At 45.9% G+C, this 18,424-nt stretch overlaps 1 protein-coding gene across 5 annotated transcripts in view; it reads left to right on the top strand.

Annotated features, from left to right (window-relative positions):
* Nucleotides 1–18,424, top strand: part of MGRN1 (mahogunin ring finger 1) — a 57,271-nt gene continuing 38,847 nt past the window's right edge. For 3 of the 5 annotated variants that reach the window (XM_061473397.1, XM_061473400.1, XM_061473399.1), the window contains exons 1-4: nucleotides 1–177; nucleotides 7,901–8,019; nucleotides 10,793–10,881; nucleotides 17,301–17,447. In XM_061473397.1, the coding sequence (XP_061329381.1) occupies nucleotides 90–177; nucleotides 7,901–8,019; nucleotides 10,793–10,881; nucleotides 17,301–17,447 (443 nt within the window). In that variant the 5' untranslated portion in view covers nucleotides 1–89. The remainder of the gene's footprint in view (nucleotides 178–7,900; nucleotides 8,020–10,792; nucleotides 10,882–17,300; nucleotides 17,448–18,424) is intronic. The other 2 variants (XM_061473398.1, XM_061473401.1) reach the window with 2 other exon arrangements.

The following is an 18,424-nucleotide window of genomic DNA, read 5'->3' as shown; positions in this document are numbered from 1 at the left end:
CACAGAAGGACTCGCTCTCCCAGCGTACCCTGCGCTGCCGCCGCTGCCGCTCTGCTTCCCCTGGCCCGGCCGCTCTGCCCGCGGCCGCCATGGGCTCCCTGCTCAGCCGGCGCATCGCGGGCGTGGAGGACATCGACATCCAGGCCAACTCGGCCTACCGATACCCGCCCAAGTCCGGTGAGGGCCGCGGCGCTGCTCCCCTCAGGGACGGGGGCGGGGAAGGGGAAAGGGCTTTCCCCGGGTCTGGTGACCCCCCCAGGCCGCCCCAGGTGGGGGGGACAGGCGTAGCGGGGGGTGTCCGGGCCGCGGGGTCCCCGGAGGAGGGGCCTGCGGGAGTGCCGGTCACCGGCAGGGCCGAACGGGGCCCGGGCTGGCTCTGGCCCGGCTTGAGGCCTCCCTGGTGGGGATGGATGGTTCTTCTCGGGGTAAACTCGCGGTTTGAGGGCGTCTCGGTGCCCTGTCCGGCTGGGGTTCAGGGATGCAGGGGCGCCGTGTGCCCAGAATCTAGCGCTTCAGTAGTCAGCCCATCCTGGACCTCTGTCAGTGCCGGCTCCGTCGCTGCCCTTTGGTCCTGGTGGGTCCTGGTAGGTCCTGGTAGGTGAGCACGGCTTTGCTTCTCCACTCTGCGACCACAACAAGTCGTTGCTCTGCGGCAAGCAGGGCATTTCCTGCTGCCAGAGAGGAGGCGACAGGGGAGTTTGGTTTGGATGCGGGAGGAAAATCGGATGTGGTGGAATCAAGGATGGAAAACTGCCCATATGACAGCCTTTAACCCCTTGACATGACAGCGGTTCTCACGTTGGGGCCATTGGCTGGCATGGCCTATGTAGGTGTTTGTTTCCCAAAGGGAGATGTTGTGGAAGCTGATGGAATTCTCAGCAGTTGTTCAGTGAAGTTGGAGTGATCTCATGACTCACCTTGTCTTACACTGGCATTTGAGGTTGGCCTGGCTCAATGTGTTTAAAGAGTTTTGTGTATACATCTTACAGAACAAGTCATGAGGGAATTCAGGTGCTCTTTTCTCCCACAGTATCCATTTGCTTACAGATGTCTCTAAGTTTCTGTTCTGCTAGGGTTTTTCCAGGCAGGCTAAAGACTGAAGAGCAGCAGTTTGGGTTCCCTCATTCTGAAGTGCAGCTGTGGCATAGCCTTTTTGTTTAGACTCAAGTTCTGTGTGTGTGCAGTGACTTGCTGGCTGTGACATCCTCGGGGCTGTGTGATGGAGGAAGCCAGGTCCTCCCAGTTTGTTTGCAGAGGGTGCAAGATCTTCTCAGATAGAGTCCTGCCATCACTGCACCTTGTCTTGTTGAAGGTTGACCTTCAGCAAGGATGGTGGTGTGGAGGAGATGGAAGGGGGAAACCTGCCTAGAAAAATTCTTCAGCTGTGTTGGCTATATTAGAAAATGGAACTTGCCTATTTAAGGGGTGGGAACTAGTTCATTGAGCTGCTAGGAGAGGCAGATGACACTGCTGGGTCACAGCAGGACTGTGTATGTCCTGTGCATGGTTGGGGGGTTTCCTGGTGTGGGAGACAGGGTGGATGTGAGCTTGCTGCTGTACCTGTGGTACCAAGGGCCCTGCTGGCATCTCTCTTACAGTGCAGAGGTTGCCCTTGGTTTCTGTTGACACTTAGAATGTTAGATATGGGCTGAATTAATTTATAACTACCGTATGCAATGAACATTAAACCGCTTCTTTCAAATCTTCACCCTCTTGTTTCTGACTGTTGTGATGACCTGGACTAGGATTTAATGGGGTTTTAGCCAATGTGCTTGCCAAGGTAGCTGCATCACACACACAAGGTTGGGTTTCTATGTTCATGTGCACCCTGGGAGGGGTCTTTGACATAGATGCTGTCAGAGAGTGTTCCGTGAGTGGTACCCCCCCTTGTAAAACTGAACAGATAATACTCTCAAACAGCTGATTAAAGAAAAACATTGGTACTTCCTTAAAGGCTTTGGATACAATTAGATGCTTGTTGGTTTTTTTTTTTTGTTGCACTTGCTTGTGTTTTTTTCTGAAAGTATTGGCTTTAGGCTAGACCTTTCTCTTCACCTTCATTCACGTTTATTTAACAAGGATTCTCTAGACTTCAGGAAATGAGAAAAGCTGTTCAAACTCAGGATCATTCTAGGCAGGAGGAGAGGTCACGGACGATTCTAAGGTGGACATTCAAGGAAGGTAACTATACACAGGAAAAGTAAGGGATCTTAGGATGACAACCTCTTCTTCAGGTGCAGCATGTTCAGTCAGGACACTGTCTCTTCTGGTCCTGCAATCTTAAGTGTGTTTGGCTTGGGGCTGGAAAGATTTGCTGTTGGTGGTACAAAACCTAGTGAAGATGACTGGAAGTGAGTGTGCAAGGTTTTGTTTGGGTTTAGGAAGCAAAGTGGAAGTCTACAAAAAGTTCTTAGGCTAAACAGTTGCTAATTATTTCTAACTTGATGCTGTGAGCCCTGAGCCTGCCTGTCTGGAAGAAGCCCCTTTTCCATCAGCTGTGTTAGCTGTTTGAATGTGTGCACTGGAGCATTAGCAGGCAGTCTCCTGGCTGCTCAGACATTACCCCTAAAGGCTGGAAGATGTGGTAAGAGTGTTACCTGAGGTTATCCATCTTGTACAGCACCCAGGGCTGTCAGTTACTTTTACCTTCTTTCCCTCAGAGTCTCTGGTTGAAGCAGATCCTGACTTATTGCAGGTGTTTGGGCCATCCATGGTTGGTTTATCCATGGCATTGGTTTAAAGGAGGTGGGTTTGCTTTCTGCAGCAGATATACCACCTCATAAGAGGACCTGTTGTGCAAGGAAATAAACACAAACTACAGGTGTTCTGACTGTATTGTAAGCAGTATGTCAGCATGTGAAAAGGAACACGGATACTCGATCAGGTCATGTCAGGCGATGGCAGCTGTGGAGTTACAGCTGGTTGCAAATACAGTGCTGAATTTTCAGTGCTTACTGACTTTTGATGTAGTTATTGCTGGCTCAGTCATGTGCTCTGTGGAGGTTTGAGCAGGTTGTTGTGGAATCCACCTTCGTCCTTATGAGCCAGAGTCCCTGGTGAGGCATACACAGATTGTTTAAGAGGTTTGTTGCAGCTGATACGAGGTTTTGTAGTTAAAAATCCTCTAAAAATGCCCTGCTTATTCCTCCAAGGCTTTGGGTGTGGATCATCTATGTTTCCCCTCCTGCATCTGGGGGGCTGAAGCTGCTGAAATGGTGTGACACCTGATTCCGTTCTCTAATCCGTCTTCACTGATACGTTTTAACCTTTTTGCTTGCTTTGTGGAAGCCTGACCAGTTGAAGGGGGCTGGAGAAAGGCCCAGTTTATACAGCAGAATTAGCGTCCCCATGAAATGGGCTTAAAAATGGGTAATTGCAAGGAACAGTCATGATCTTCTCTGTGCTCCTGTGCTTGAAGCAGGAAACCAATCCATGTTCCTGCATGCAGGCTCATGATGCCCTTACTGCTTTAGCAACCAGTGAGCAACACACCAGTGTTTTCCGAAGCTCCTTCGTCAGCTCGTCTCTTGTTCTAGTGAGCTCATCTGCAGAGGGGAGCGGGGCAGGGAGCACATGCCCTTGAGATGGTTTTTCTCTTCTGGAGTAGGCTCTTGGAAGAGAACTCCCTGGATGTTTTTGGAAGGGGGAAAAAGAAAGGAGGCAGATTTCTCCTCTTGAAGCTGAACTGCTTTGTTGTTTGGGAATGATGCTTTAATTAAAGAAAAAGCATTTTTAAATAGGAGAAGAGTACCCAGAGCTGTACTCAGTCCATCACCACCTTCTCCACTTATAAGCCATGTGTACTGTGACAGCATCAAGACAGAAACACATTCCTGTATTTCACACATAGCTTTTGCTCCTCACCCGTGCCTCACAGCAGGAGAATTGTCTCTTACTCCTGCTGTAGTTCTGTAGGAGCTTCAGCCTGACCCTGCTGGTGATAGCCACCATCACCACTGATGCATTGACTGGATCATTCGCTTCCCATCTTCTCTGCGCGTTTGCACAGTACCAGACTAGAGCGCTTGTGGGTCAAAACCAGTTCCTTTTGCTACTGGTTTGTTGATGGGTTATATTTAACCCAGTTCAGAGCCACATTCCTATTGCTACATGATAGCTTTTGGTGGCCCAACAGGGATGGCCTCCTCCAGATGCAGTGCTGGTTCAGGCTCAGGCTGTGCCTAGGGCTTTGCTGTCAGCATGCAATCTTGGTGAATGTCTGAGTAAATAAAAGAAACTTAATTTCTATCAAGTCACTGTTAATTCTAATAATGGTGAGAAGCCTGAGTGGACGTTTAATTGTTTTCTGTTAATGACTATTGTACGATACAGGCCTTGTTTTTCTGGGGCTGCAGTTGTGTTGTTGACTCTGCTCCTTGCTGTTGTAGGGTGCTGTGTCCCCTGCCAGCATGTCACTTGTACATCACATGTGTGTTGGGTGTGCATGGTCATGGCGTTAGGATGGTGCAATAGTTAGGGAGAAGTAATTATGCCTGGAGCACCTTCATCCTGGTGCATCTATGGTAAGAAAACTCCACCACCATGCTGAACTAAACGTTAAGCATTTTGGTGTCACTTGATGCCTTGGAGAAGCCTTGGGTTCCAGTTTGGTTTTGCGTGGGACAAACTAATGAGACAGGCTTGGCTATTGTGTCCCAGTGGTGTGTTTCCGGCCACTGTAAAGTTTTCCACCAATTTCTGTTAAAACCACTGCTTGTGCTTCATCTACCTTAGCAGTGTCATCTTTTTGTGCTTTCTTTTACCTGGTTATCTCTTGTGTTTTGTCCTGATTTACCTTGGGGAAGTAAAGCCACAGTTTTTCTGTGCTCTGGCATTTCTCTCATGTTCTTATCCTTGTTTATGTGTCTTCTTTCCTTGTAAGTGTGTTGCTGTGTTTTCCATGTGGATTTCTGTTTGTAGCAGCTGTGGGGAGGGTTAATCCAGATTTTTTTGCTTTTCTTTTTTTTTCCCTGTGGAGGAAGATGATGCTTAGCATTCGCCTTGTGCCCACAGCCATAGAACTCTGTCAAAGCTGGCCTTGCAACACCTGTGTAAGGTAGGTTAAGGTTGTTTTATAGGCTGGGGGGACATGTGGGGGCAAGGTTCCGGAGCCGTAGTAGTCCGGCTAAAATCCTAAAGCTGTCTTGGTAATGGAGCTGGAAAGAGAGCTTGGAGGTGGAGCTGCAGTGGGATTTTAATGTGTACAAAATACATACAAGCCTTTTAGAGGCACTAAATATCTGACTGGTCTTGTGCCTGGGTATGTGGATGTCATGGTGACTGGAAAAGGGGATACGTCATGTTTGCCTCTGTGAATTTTCTTTGTCCTTTTACTTTGTCCTTTTAGCCCTTGGTGTGATATTTACAGAAGCACTTTCTTAAAACATTTTGTCTCCACCTTGGGCAAACTGTGAGTTGCTTGTGCCAGTGGTTGAGAGGAATAGTGTGTAACTTTGGTCTTACCTTGAGAGCTCTGAACTGAATGTGGTGTAGTAGCAACTGGTTTCTGAAAGCTTGCAGTAAAACATCTTTTCTGTTGTTTTTTGTCTTTTTTAGCTGCTCAGAACTGTGTTATAAATTTGTGTAGACAGTTTGTGCCATCCTGGTTTGTTATGCTGTTGAGACCTCGCATAAGTGGCAGGTTTTGTGTCTGCAGCAGCACCGGCAGAGCCCTGGGGTGTTCTCCTCACCAGTGAGTTCCTTCTGAACTCCTTAAAGTGGTTTCCTTGTGCTCCTTGTGACTGGCACTGACAACAGTCCTTGTTTGCTCATTAAGGAAGTGCCTCTGGAGAAGAAAACCCCTTCACATTGCACGAGGTGACTTAGCAGGAAGATGAAGGGAGCCTTCTGTTTGAATGTGGAGTTGAAGCTGTCGTTTCCAGTTAGAGAAGTGTTGCTGTATTGCAGGAGATAGTGCGTATTTCTGAGAAATCCTAACAGTGTTAGAGGTCCTCAAAGTACTTAGTGGAGCACAGGCAGCCTGGCAGTTGCCTTGAATATGCTAGTTCTGTGTCTCGGTGTCGTTCCAGTTGTACAAGAGACACCTTTTCATCCCAGGGTGCTGCAGGGGTGATGCTCTCCTGGCTCCCTGCAGGCATGGGGTGTCAGTGGTGGTGAGCAGTCCTTGCTGGCTGGGGCTCTGTGTCCTCTGCACACAGGATGCAGAACTTCTGCCACAGAAAAAGCTCTGCTCTGAAACTGTAATACACGTTTGCTGAGGTGAGTCAAGCCCCAGGATGTCTCTCTCATTCACTGTGTATGAAGGAGCTGACTCAGATCCCAGATAATCAGCCGCTGCAGTACTGAGGCATCCTGCACAAGTGTTGTCTTCATGGTTAATCAGATTAAAATGCACCAAAACACAATCCTTCTTGACCCATGTAAAATCTGTTCCTAAACCCAGTGTTTATCACGCTTTTGTGAACCTCAGTGCAAGCATAAACCGCCACAGTGTATCTCGGGTGGAGAGGCTGTATCCAACAGGCTGTGCTTGGAGATGACATGGAGATTAGGTTTTCGATTTATAGCTTCTGGGAGGGCTCGGGAAAGGTTGCTTGTCATTTGGAGCACCTACATTTTGTCATGCTGATTCTGTAGGGCAGATTCTAGGTAGATTCTGGACCTGTGCTGAAGTTGACGGTTGTATGTAGAAAGGAGGATATCTATAATATATACATCTGGATGCTTGTAAGCTGAGCTCAGCAGTAGCTGAGCACTACCATGGTCACTACAGCACTACCAAATGTGCAGAGCAAGAGCCTTTCTTAAAGCATAAAGGAAAAAAAGGCTTCATGGAAAAAACAGCCATTCAAGAAACCCCTTCCATTTCAGAGTAAATTGTGCTTGCTCCTAGCTAGAGGGGATTGCAAATCCTTTCCTAATGCCTCTATAATGATTCAGATTATTAGTTACTGCTTCTGTAATGACTTGTCTTAAAATGAATCTTATGCTGTCCGTGCACTGCACGTAGGGAAGAGAATGTACATTTGTCTCAGTCCTTTCATCATGTGCATGAGAAACCCCCGCTCTGAAACTTCCAGGGAAATGGCTGGGGTGGAGCTGCCTCTTTCAGTTCTCTCCTGGTTCTTATTTATCTGACGTTGTAACTCTGTGAAGTTCATGTTGGAGGGTGTTTTTCTGAAGTCACTGTAGGAGGAAGCCACGTTTGTGGTGCCCTCATGCTGCTGAATTGATTTGGTTGACTTTGCAGTTAATTCAGTGCTCCAGGATCCCAGTGACCTTGCGCAGACTTCATCTCCTGAAATCTGTGCTGTAGTGCGTCGCCTTAAAGATGAATGAAACAAATACACTGTGAAGCTTTCAGAGCTGAAGTTCAGTTTAGTCAGTCCCAGGATTTATCTCCTCCAAACACCCATTTCTGCATTTAGAACTGTCAGTGTTATTGATTCAGCATCAAGGTGTGCAGTCTTTAGCACTCACAGCAAAGATTTTGTGTCTGTCCCTGGGATATGGGAATGAAAGAGGGGAGGGAAGGCGAACTTTGCCCAGCAGGAGCCCCTCTGACTCTGCAGGGCTTTGCAGTGGGAAGAAGTCTCATCCTTCTCTGAGCAAGTCGATGGTGTTTGTGGGACTGGATGGTGGAGAAAAAAAGAATTCATCGGAATTGAGCGATATTGGAAGGAGCTGACTCTTACTGCTCCCTGTCCCTTCTCTGGAAAACAAGTTAAAATGGAATTTTCTTCACTGTAATGATCTATTCTAGTTTGCTGGGTTTCTTCCCCTGCTCCTACTGTTGGCAGTGTACATTAGTAACATAGGGAAGGAGCGAACCAGCAAGTAGTTTCCATGGTTTATGCTCTTCCGTACTTTCGAATGAAAAACTGCACAGACCAGCTGTTTTCTGGGAAGCATTAATTTACTTGTGGTTTTCTTTTTCTAGGAAACTACTTTGCAAGTCACTTCTTTATGGGAGGCGAGAAGTTTGACACCCCTCACCCTGAGGGCTACCTTTTTGGCGAGAACATGGATCTAAACTTCCTTGGGAACAGACCTGTTCAGGCAAGTTCCTATATGTTGTCTATTTTACCCTCTTGTTTTCTGCCTGTTTTGGGAAATCTTTGTAGGGGCTTGTAGAGGAGGATGGCACAGACCTAAGAAACCCTCACTACTTGGGGAGTGTAATTCCAGTCAGAGGTGCAAGAGTGTTCCCCAGTCCCATGGCCCAGCTTGCCAGTTGCCAGAGCTGTTCAAATGCAAGCAGTTTTCCTAAGAAGCAATAGTCACCTTCTAGGCTTATTTAAGACAGAAGGAAGAATTAGTGGAGGTAGGAGGATAGGAGCACAGGAGCACAGATTTTAGGGACTAATTATGATTGCCTGGGTGGTGTTAAGACAGATCTTGATATTTGTTGGGATTTGCTTGCTTTGTAACCTAGGTGGGCTGCTCAGAAAGTCTTTCCTTTAGTTTTCCCAGTTGCAACGTGGAACTGTTATACTGGGCTCCCAGGGGTCTTGTGAGACTGTGAAAAGCTACCTGCTTGAGTGACTGGCTTGTTCTGTTATGAACAGGGAATAGCACTGTTGTGGGGGACAGATTGGACTTTTATGCAAATGTTATGTTTTGGTTTCCTCTTGCCTCTCAGAACTGCTTAAAAAGAGCAAAAAGGTTTCAGCAGGAGCCATTTGGAGCTATTTTCAGAGTGCTGGAGAGGAAAGGGTTAAGAGCTGCTTGCTTTGCTGCTATTTTCCTAGCTGTTTCTGCAGCTTCAAAATGTGAAAAAGAAAACGTTGTTGCCATGGTTCTCATCCTCAGAAAAGCTGTGACTAGAAGTTTATTCATGTTTGTAAGGCTTGGGGGCCGTTCAGTGTCACCCCTGGTTTACAGATGGGGAAACTGAGGCAAGATGACTCACTGAATTGGATTGGTGACAGGCAGTTTCTGCTGAGCTGTCCTCAGGCTTTGCCATTGGTCTTCTCAGCACCACAGTTCACAGCACTCTGCAGGGTAGGACAAGGGAGAAGCCAGAAAGCCCATGTTCAAGCAGAAAGTGCAGATAAGTAACAGAATTAGGAAGGAAGGACTTCAGATGGAAATTGTTCTGGATGTAACAGTGCTGTGCAGGCATGGAGATGCTCAGTGCATGTCCTGTGCCATGTCTGCATACAGGACCTGTGCAGGACAGTGATTAAAAGCTGACTGCTTCTCCTTTGCTTTGTGACTAGCAGCTGCACAGTGCTCCAATAAAAGCAGAAGATGCAACTGTAAGCAAAATATCCCATGTGCCTATGGCTATAGGGCCTAGCCTTGGAGAGTTAAATTGCCTTCATGTCTCAGCTTGGGTTTCCTTGCAGACATCCCAGCACTGAATTTCGTCATTTCTTCAGAGGGGAGTGGGTGAGAATGCTATTAACACAGTGGGATGTTTGCCAAATAGGTTTAAGAGAGGGAGGCTGTTGTGGTATATAGTTTGCCTGTGTAAAGTTGATGCCCTTTGGCAGCTCTGATTAATCTTCAGGGAAAAAAAAAACACTTGAACACAGAGCAGCAGAACTGCTTTCTGGACACGGACCAAGTTCTCACTTTGCAGTAGCTTTGGTCCTGACTGCTCTGTGTAGAGCAGTGCTACCAACCACAGTACCCAGCAGTCAGGTTGCAAGGAAAGTAGTTGCTGCTGCCCTGTGAATTCTCTGCTGCCTGTGGCTGCGGTGCAGGTTTTCTGTGTTGATCAGGAGGCAGCATGTTTCCCCTCTCTGACTGTTGCTCCACCAATGCATTTCTGTGGTCTGAGGGCAATGCTGAAAGGTTGTGTCCTGGAACTGCCCTGAAGCTCAGCTGCAGTAGCATTTGGCTGCCTGTTTAGCAGACTCGTCATTTCTAAGGAATCGTGTATATTGGTGGTCCCTGGTACTTCTGCTCCATACCAGTCACTCCCTCTATTCTGCTGCAGGGGACCTGGTAGGTGTGTGTCTGAAGGACCTCAACTCCAGTGAGTTTGTGTGGTGGCACTGTTGCTGGCTACATTCAGAATTACCTTCTGCCTGAAAGCCCGTCATGTAGCTATGTACCTTTGTGTCATGCCATTGCTCTGACTTGGAGGATGGCTGTGTCTCCAGTCCGAGCACCTATCAAACTTGGCGGTTGTGTGAGTGGATGTTTCAGCTTCAATTTTCATGAAGCAGATGGGAGATACAGCAGGCAGGTCTGCAGTTGTACAGGTTGTGGTCACCACAGTAAGCGGTTTCCTTTGCATTTCTTGCTAGAGAGTCTGTGACCAGTAAGGAGAATTACAATCTAAAGCATTATTGTCCTTTATTTAATCTATGAAAGAAGGTCTCTTGACAGTAGGACAGGATGAGGCCCCCTATCCCCATCTCTTTTCTTTTAAAGAACATTTGCCCCATTGTTTAAGAATAAAAAGAGTTTCCCCCAGTAATCCAGGGCTTCAGCATGCTGATTAACAGTTAAGTCACCCTTTGCATGCTGTAACACGCATGGAAGAGCTGCATTTTTTCTGCTCAAGCTGGAGGTGGTTTCTTAAGTGGAAATAAAAGCTTGTGAGAGCAAGGCTTTCCAGAATTCAGAGTGCAGGAAAAGAGCTTTCTTAAAGTACTTACTGCCAATACAAGCTATTGCTGGGCCAGAGCAGGATTCTTATCCTGAAACATACTTGATTTATCTGTAAGTAGAATTTGCTGTTGCTGTTCCTTGTGGTTGTTGTGCTGAGTACCCTTAAAGGTAGATGTTTCTTGGTTTGGGTAAATTATATGCCAGGTAACATGCTACTACCTTTTATGGTATAATAATAGGAGAATGATTTGCCTTTTTATTCCAGTTTCCCTATGTCACTCCAGCTCCACATGAACCTGTGAAGACGCTGAGAAGTTTGGTGAATATCCGCAAAGACTCTCTCCGACTTGTGAGGTATTGCTCTTGCCTGAACCTTTCATTTTATTCAACCCAGCGATCTGTCGTCCAGAGCCAAACTGTATTTGATAAGATTCTGGAGAAACAGCTGAATTTCAGATCCCTGTTGCTGTATATGTCTAGAGGTTTCTGTTTCCTTGTGCTCAGAGCTTTCAGGTGTTTTTCATTTTCCTTATTCCTAGACTTGAGCCATCTGTGTAGGACTACTGATGTATCTGTCTCTGCAGGACAAGCTAGAGTCATAAAAAAAACCATAAAAACATTAGTATGAATGGACGATATTAGTCAGGTCAGTAAACTATACAGAGAGATTCCTTTCTCTGTTCTTATGCAAGGAGAAGCCAGAAAGTGGCTGATTCTGGTGCAAGTCACAGGCCAGGAAGACTTACCAGTCTTGAGTGAAATTTCCTCAGGTTTCTCCTGTTGCCAAGATAAAGTTTGGTCCTAATGTTATGGATTTGTTTAGATGGCTGGTGGCCCATGCATAGGGGAAGGAGGACTGGATAGTTACGGAGATCTGTTTCACTGTGCTACACTCAGATCTAAACCAAGACTAGCTGGATGTAACGGCAAACACTTCGACCTGTGGCTGCCCTCTTTCAAACAGATGGCTGAAGTACAGAGGCTGAGCATACAGTGCTTTGTTTTGGTCTGAGCTACTGGGTAGATGTCCAGGCAGAGCATTTCTCAAAGATCCTTGAATTGCTCAGAGTTCTGCGTTTCAGGCACAGGGCCAGCTTCCACTCTCAGCCAAGGTGGTTCTGGGAGTATGGTGTAATGTGAATAGTTTCAGTCATAACCACACAAACCCCTTTTTGTTTTTGTGTGAAAAATGAAGGGTTTATTTTGGTTTTTTAAATGAGCAATACCTGTGGTTTCAAAACTGATTGAACAGGAAAAGAGGGAAGAACTTCTGAAGAAGTAACCATTGGTAAACCACTCTGAATGCTGTCTCACCCTTTCAGCTAAAGGGTGAAGTACTTCTCTAGGAAATAGCCTTGCTTTCCCCCCACACTTGCTGTGGAAACGGTATTTTGTTCTCCTTGCAGGCATCCACGTAAATGGTGGAACATCTCAGAAGCCAAATGGCAAGTGGCTTTTTCACTGGGAGAGGCGTTGCTGTGAATGGAGGAGTTGATGGGGTTTACTACATACAGTTCTTTCATTCTGTTTTCTGTGGTTGCCCTCCCAGCTGGAGTTGAAGCTCTGGACTATATGAAATATAGTGTCCACGCACCCTAACAGTGTCCTGGTTTGCATCTGTCTAATTCCTGGTACTATCAGTTCTTTTGCTGCCTTGTGAACTCCAATAGGCTTTTGTGCTGCTGCCACCATATTACTGCTGTTAACACCACCATCAACATTACTCTATTTAATTTTGTACTGATGTAGACCCAGAATGAGATTTTAATTGCCAGTCCCCAAGGGTACATTGCGTCTCGTGCCTTTTCTGCTGTTCTGTACCAGAGACTTTTCCTTTATTCTTCTGTGTACATAAAGACACTTTGTGCCCTCTCCAGCTTGGCTTATTTAAAACAAATAATTGAGGTTTGCACATTCTTTCCAGAACTAGTTAAGTTTAATTTATCACCTCCTCCACCAAATAAAATGATACTGGGTTGAGTGTCTTAAGTGTAAAGTAGGTTCTGATGATGAAGTGCTCACAAAGTTTTTGTTTTTCACAGAGTCATAGGATGGTTTGAATCCAAAGGGACCTTAATGAACTCATTCAGTTCCAACCCCCCTGCAGCAGGCAGGGGCAGCTTCCACTAGACCAGGTTTCTCCAAGCCCCATCTGACCTGGCCTTGAACACTGCCAGGGATGAGGCAGCCTCAGCTTCAACCTGTGCCAGGGCCTCAGCACAGAAAAAATTCTTCTCAATACCTAATTGACATCTTTCAGTTGAAAGTCCCCCCCCCCCCCCCTTGTCCTATCCCTGCATGCCCTTGTAAAAACTTGCTGAGAGTGCACTCATTCTCATTGTCCATGTCACTGACAAAGATGTTACACATCACTGGTCCCAATACCAGCCCTGTATTTAATTGAAAAGTCATTGTTCACCTGTGAAGAGGGTGCTTATCCATAATTTGGGGTGCAGGACTTTATGGAGAAATATGAGGAAATGTCCACTTTGGGTTTCCAGCTCTTACCAGACAAATTCTGAGCTTTGCCCAACTATGAAAGTTTACAGCAGCTTTGGAGAGAAGCAATAAACCTGTGAACCTGAGTTTTCAACACCTTGTGTGAGTGCTTGAGCTCTAGCAGGGTGAGACTCTCTGAACCTCAGAGGAGGGCAGCATGAGTTTTGCTGTTAACAACTAGCAGAAGAGTGCATTATGTCTGTTTCATGTCCCTCTTCTGGCACTGGATTGGAAGCTGACTTCAGAGCTGAAGTACCCGATAAGCTTAAGCTGGCTGTTTAGTTTTATCTTGAAAGCACTTCCAGTCACTAGAGGAAGGTCAACTCATAAAGTGTTTCATGGAAAAATTACATCCTGGGACAGCCTCTCTGCTTCAGTGTGGGCTTTGGATGGCATCACGGAACTAAAGTGCTGAGGGGATCAGCAACTGTAGTGGCTTGGGAATGTGTCTGAAGCAGCAGCAATACCGTGGAGAGTAGTGAGACCACTGAGCACTTTGGATAAGGGCCTGAGAGGGAGGTGGATAATAGCGACTGAAGGAGATGGGTGAGTTACTGTGAGTGAAAGAAGGGAAATCCCTCCTCTGCCCTCTCCACCACAGTGGGGCTGGTGATCCTTGGAGCTGTTCATCCTGCAGTGAAGGTGATGTTGCGGAGGGTGCTGGGACTGCCTTATCTGCAGCCCTGAACAGTGTTAAACTGTACAGATCTCTGCAGGATGCTTAAACAGGAAAGCTTCCATTTGATGGTGATCTCCCTCCATGACGGTCAACACTGATAGAGATGTCAAATGCCTGCTAAAACTGTTGTAATGCATATCTTACAATGCTAAGCCAAGCAATACTTCACATTTATCCTGCAGGTCTACTAAGCTTTTGGTCAAACTTTTTGATCTCCTCAAAGGATGAAATCAGGTTCGACTCCACCTAGTTCTGTAAAATTGTCATGGTTGCTGTTAATTATACTTTTATCTTTTAATTCTTTAACAGACAAACAAAAAGACGTGATGTCAGACCAGGTGGCCTCAGCTCCCTTGGTCATCCTGCTTTGCCTTTTTCATCATAACGTTGGATCAGCTGTTTGTTCTCAAAGGTGGTCAGTCTCTTCTGCTCTGTACACATGGTTGTGGAGACTGTGCTCTCATGTGCATGACTGAAAGGCGCACCTAGCAAAGTCACTGGTTTCTAAACTTGTGCATGCATCTGTGGCCACCTCACACCAGCACTGTCTGTAGGGTTTGACCGAATGAACTTGTAAACTTCAAGTGCAGGTGGAGACAGAAGAGCTCTTGAGCTCCCAAACCACTCCCGAACCACCACCTCCTTGTCTGCCATATCCTTTGCAAAGAAAGAAGGAATGCAAAATGTGTGACTTCGTCTTATTAGTCTCCTGAAGATACATCCCACTGTTCTTGCACCTTAAGGTGGAACATGAGATATCTCTGCTTCTCAGAGTATGCACTGGTAGTCTTTGCTTGTTCCTCGGTCCAGCTACCGGTTGGTGTAGCTGCTTATGCAGTCTTTTCTCACCTGAACTCCTTGCTATGTGGCAGACAATTTTCTTAACCTCCAGCACCAGGCATGTTGAAACTGGAAGATGTGTACACAGCCTTGCTGTGACTGTCACCATTTAGGCATGTGTACTTTGCCCCCTGCTTGAGCAATGGTGTTCAAGGCAGGCAGGGCTTCCTATCTCCCAGCAGATGCATCCTCCAGAAACCTTCTCTCCAGGCATTGCAGCTGGTAGTTGGTGGTGTCCCCTGCATAGTCTCCCAGGGCAACAGATCAAGTGAAGCCTGGGTTTAGAAAGGTTTAACCGCTTTGGTTCTTGAAAGGATGGAAGCACGTTCTGAGTGCTGGCAGGGAGGTGAAGAGGTGACACTGGGAGCAGGGTGGTGATATGGGAACCCGTGTGCTTTTTGTGGCTTCTCTGAGAAGACAAAACAGGCAATGGTTTTACCATTGAAGAAACATTGTTATGTGATCTGCGCCCACCCCCAGGTTTCCCACTTTGTTACTTGGGGCTGTTACAGATATCTACATCTGTGGTGTTGATTTGTAACTCATACATGTGCTAGTCATCTCTATTTTGATACCTACCGTATATACAGTGAGTATAGGTCTATGAAGTAGCCTCCATTGGTGCTTGCCTTCAAGGGGTGCTGGTTCTCCCTCACCCTACTTCTTCTGGAAGAAGTGGCAAAGGTATCATAGCATGGATCCACTGCTGCCAGCCTCAGATCAATGGAGGGCAGTGCAGCATGGGACAATTTGCAGAAGTTTGCGTTGCTGCTTTCTTGTGGGCTGATTGTTGCCATCTGTTGTTCTTGGGTCAGTTCAGGACAAAATGTTGATGCTACCCTTGTGTTTTCTAGGCAAACCTGCCCTGCTGGATAAAGTATTTCTTGTTTACAGCCTTCGAGTGCCATGATTTTATCCTTTTAATGCAACTAGCTAGTGTGAAAATACCATCTTGCTCTATACTGTATATTGTATCCAGTATTTGCTGCTGCAAGTGTTCAGACCCTCTGTTCTTGGGATTTCTGTTTTTATACTTGCATGTTGGGTGTATTCTAGTTTGATTTACTGTTCTGACATTGGTGAACCTCTGGCAAAAGTCTTGTTTGGAGCTCTCCAGCTCCTTCAGGCAGGAATGCAAGTGTATGCTCTAGTGGCTCACTAGGATTACATTAGTATGTGCGTTAGGTGTTTGATTGTACTGCTCTCAAATTTTATTTTGCACCTTCTGTATTAAATGGCTGAAGTTGAACATTTCATTCTTGTTCAGTGTGATGTTAAATAAAATTCATGCTGGAACTCTCTTAATTAGGCAGCAGTTATTACATCTCAGTGAACTCGGTAAATAAGGATTCCCTTGACAATTTTCAGATGGAATTATGTGGTATGCCTAGCCCATTTCTGAGTATTTTCAACAGTGCAGCATATTCATTGAGGCTGGTTAATGAAAGGAGAGGCTGACTGATACTGCGAAGTCAGAGACAGTGCCAAGCTTTTCCTGAATAGTTTAGCTGCTTGGCTTTGACCCAGGCATCGTGGCAATTAAGGTAGTACCAACAGACAAGTGAGGCTGGAGCTGAGTGTACATCAACTAGTGTTGTACACCTCTCAAAGGCAACCTGTTGCATTCACCTTTTCTGCACAGTGGGGGGTTTAATGGTGGTACCTACAGTTGTAGGGTTATGGTGGGATTGGAATTTACGTAGGAGAATCTGCTTCTGCCCCGCCAGTGAATCACGTCCATTCTGTCTGTCACTTTGCTCTTCAGGGCAGGAGAGGTCTTCTCAATGGTATGTTGTGTTGGGTGCTTGTTCCAGATTGCTGGTTTCCCTGGCCCCTCCTAGCATGCCATAACTCTCTGCTCAACCATGGCCTTAGCTTGCTGCCCTGAACCTTTCTTCATACCACCTTCTTCACCAGATTTGTAACTTGCCTTTTTGTAGCAGCAGTGAGGAGGAGTAATCCTGGGCAGTGGTGATCACACAGTTGTTGAGTGGCCCGTAGCCAGGTTATAACTCACGTTTATAGAAATTGAAATAACTTCTAAACTCATCCTCTATTGATTATCATGCATCTGTTACACAGTTGAATGTGTTAATTTTTGTTTATACAATAAATGTGTGCAAGCTTCAGTCATTAGCAGCATCAAAGGTTTGATTGACGATTTATACTTTTAAAGGTATTTGAAGTTCCTGTGTTTGGATACTTTCTGAGCTGAATATCAATCTTCTGTCTGATACTGATCACACAGATAAGTGTGATCTTTTGTTCATCAGGAGTTTTGTGTTACAGAAACCCTGTTATTTTGCCTGTCATGCGCCATTTAATTTGCAGAGTTAAAAGAATTGGGCTTCAGACTTCTCAGGCCCGTGCAGGATTTCTTTAGCCTAAACATTGAGTCTAATGTGAAGTTTTAAAAGGAGGGAGAATGTTTCTTGTCTTAGGATTTGACATTCTTATCTTAGGGTTTGACATTCAAGAGTTCACTTTCTTGTCTCATTCTGTGTCCCAGCATTGTAAGGCTCAGTGAGATTCTTCAACACCATCACTACATAATTCAATTGAATAATTTCAATCAAATCTTGGAAGAACCTTTCTTGGAGGAAAGAATCAAAGTCTTCTGGGAAGCCCCAGTGGAAGTCTATGGTGCCTTGCGTGCCCAGAACACCTCCACTGAAGTACTCTTGTCCTGATTCCCAGAGTGATCTTGATCACATCTCATAAGAATATGTTCTAATCCTCTGGCTTTGTCTTTCAGGTATAAAGATGATGTTGACAGTCCTACTGAGGAGAATGGGAAGCAGAAAGTCCTGTACAGCCTGGAGTTCACATTTGATGCAGATGCTCGTGTCGCCATCACAATCTACTGCCAGGCTACAGAGGAGTTTGTTGGTGGCATGGCAGTGTAAGTCCTGGGCGTGTGGGCATGTGGAGGGGCACAGGCTCTTGTCTGATGAACAGGGCAGTGCTGCCATGGAGGGTGGAGAGGCTAATCTTTTTCTGGTTTGCTTTATATATTCTCATAGCTTTGAATATTATTTTCACTTCCCTCCTGCCAATGTCCTCTCTTTTGTTCCTTTCTTGGTTTGTTTTTTGGTGTGGAGAAACCATTTTGTGTGCATTAAAGGAGAGGAACTCACAGCTGTGTGCTTTGTCAGCAAGATTTTCTATGAAATTAAAAAAAAAAAAACAAACACCCTTCCCTTCAAACAGTACCTGTTTTTAACCCAGATCACCTGACTCACTGGATTTCTATGATCCCTGTGATGGGAGCATCTAGGCCACCAAAGTAAAGCTCAGTCTGACATTTACATAGCAAATCTGTGGAATTGAGGCTCACCCAAAGCCTATTTTGGGATGAATGACCCCCTCAACACAGGCTGCTGGGAAATGGTTATCAGGAGGATTTATTGCCTGAAACTGTGTTTCCTGCCAAGCACATGTATTAGTCTTTGACTAGCTGTAGAAATGGTCAAACTGTCATCCATGGAGTCTTTCTTGTATCCTGGTAGTGCATCCCTACAGCTTTCAAACCTTTTTTATCTAAATCTGCATGTTTAATCCATTCCAATCAACACTGTATCCCATAACACTATGCAAAATTTTCTCTCTGTATTAAGAAATAAGGTGGCTGAAATGTGCTTTCCCTGGTGTGAGCTGGGTACACATGAGCTGCTGGTACGTTACAGCAGGCTTCCCATGGCCATGGGACAAATAATTCTTCTTGGTCTATGGGTAAAGGAAGATTCAGGCTGCAGAAACTCTTGGCTTCCTCTGGTAGAGGCTTTTGGCTGATCAGTGGCTCTGTGCGCATGATGCTGATGGCTTTTGCAGTGGTGCTCTGAATTTGGGGGTTACTTATGTTTTATTGGAGGGATCTGT

The sequence above is a fragment of the Pezoporus flaviventris genome, unplaced genomic scaffold (assembly GCF_033815535.1).
Source record: "Pezoporus flaviventris isolate CSIRO_AGI_PZ_B2104156 unplaced genomic scaffold, CSIRO_AGI_Pfla_v1 ptg000078l, whole genome shotgun sequence".
Taxonomy (NCBI): domain Eukaryota; kingdom Metazoa; phylum Chordata; class Aves; order Psittaciformes; family Psittacidae; genus Pezoporus; species Pezoporus flaviventris.
This window is presented reverse-complemented; position numbering and strand designations above follow the sequence as displayed.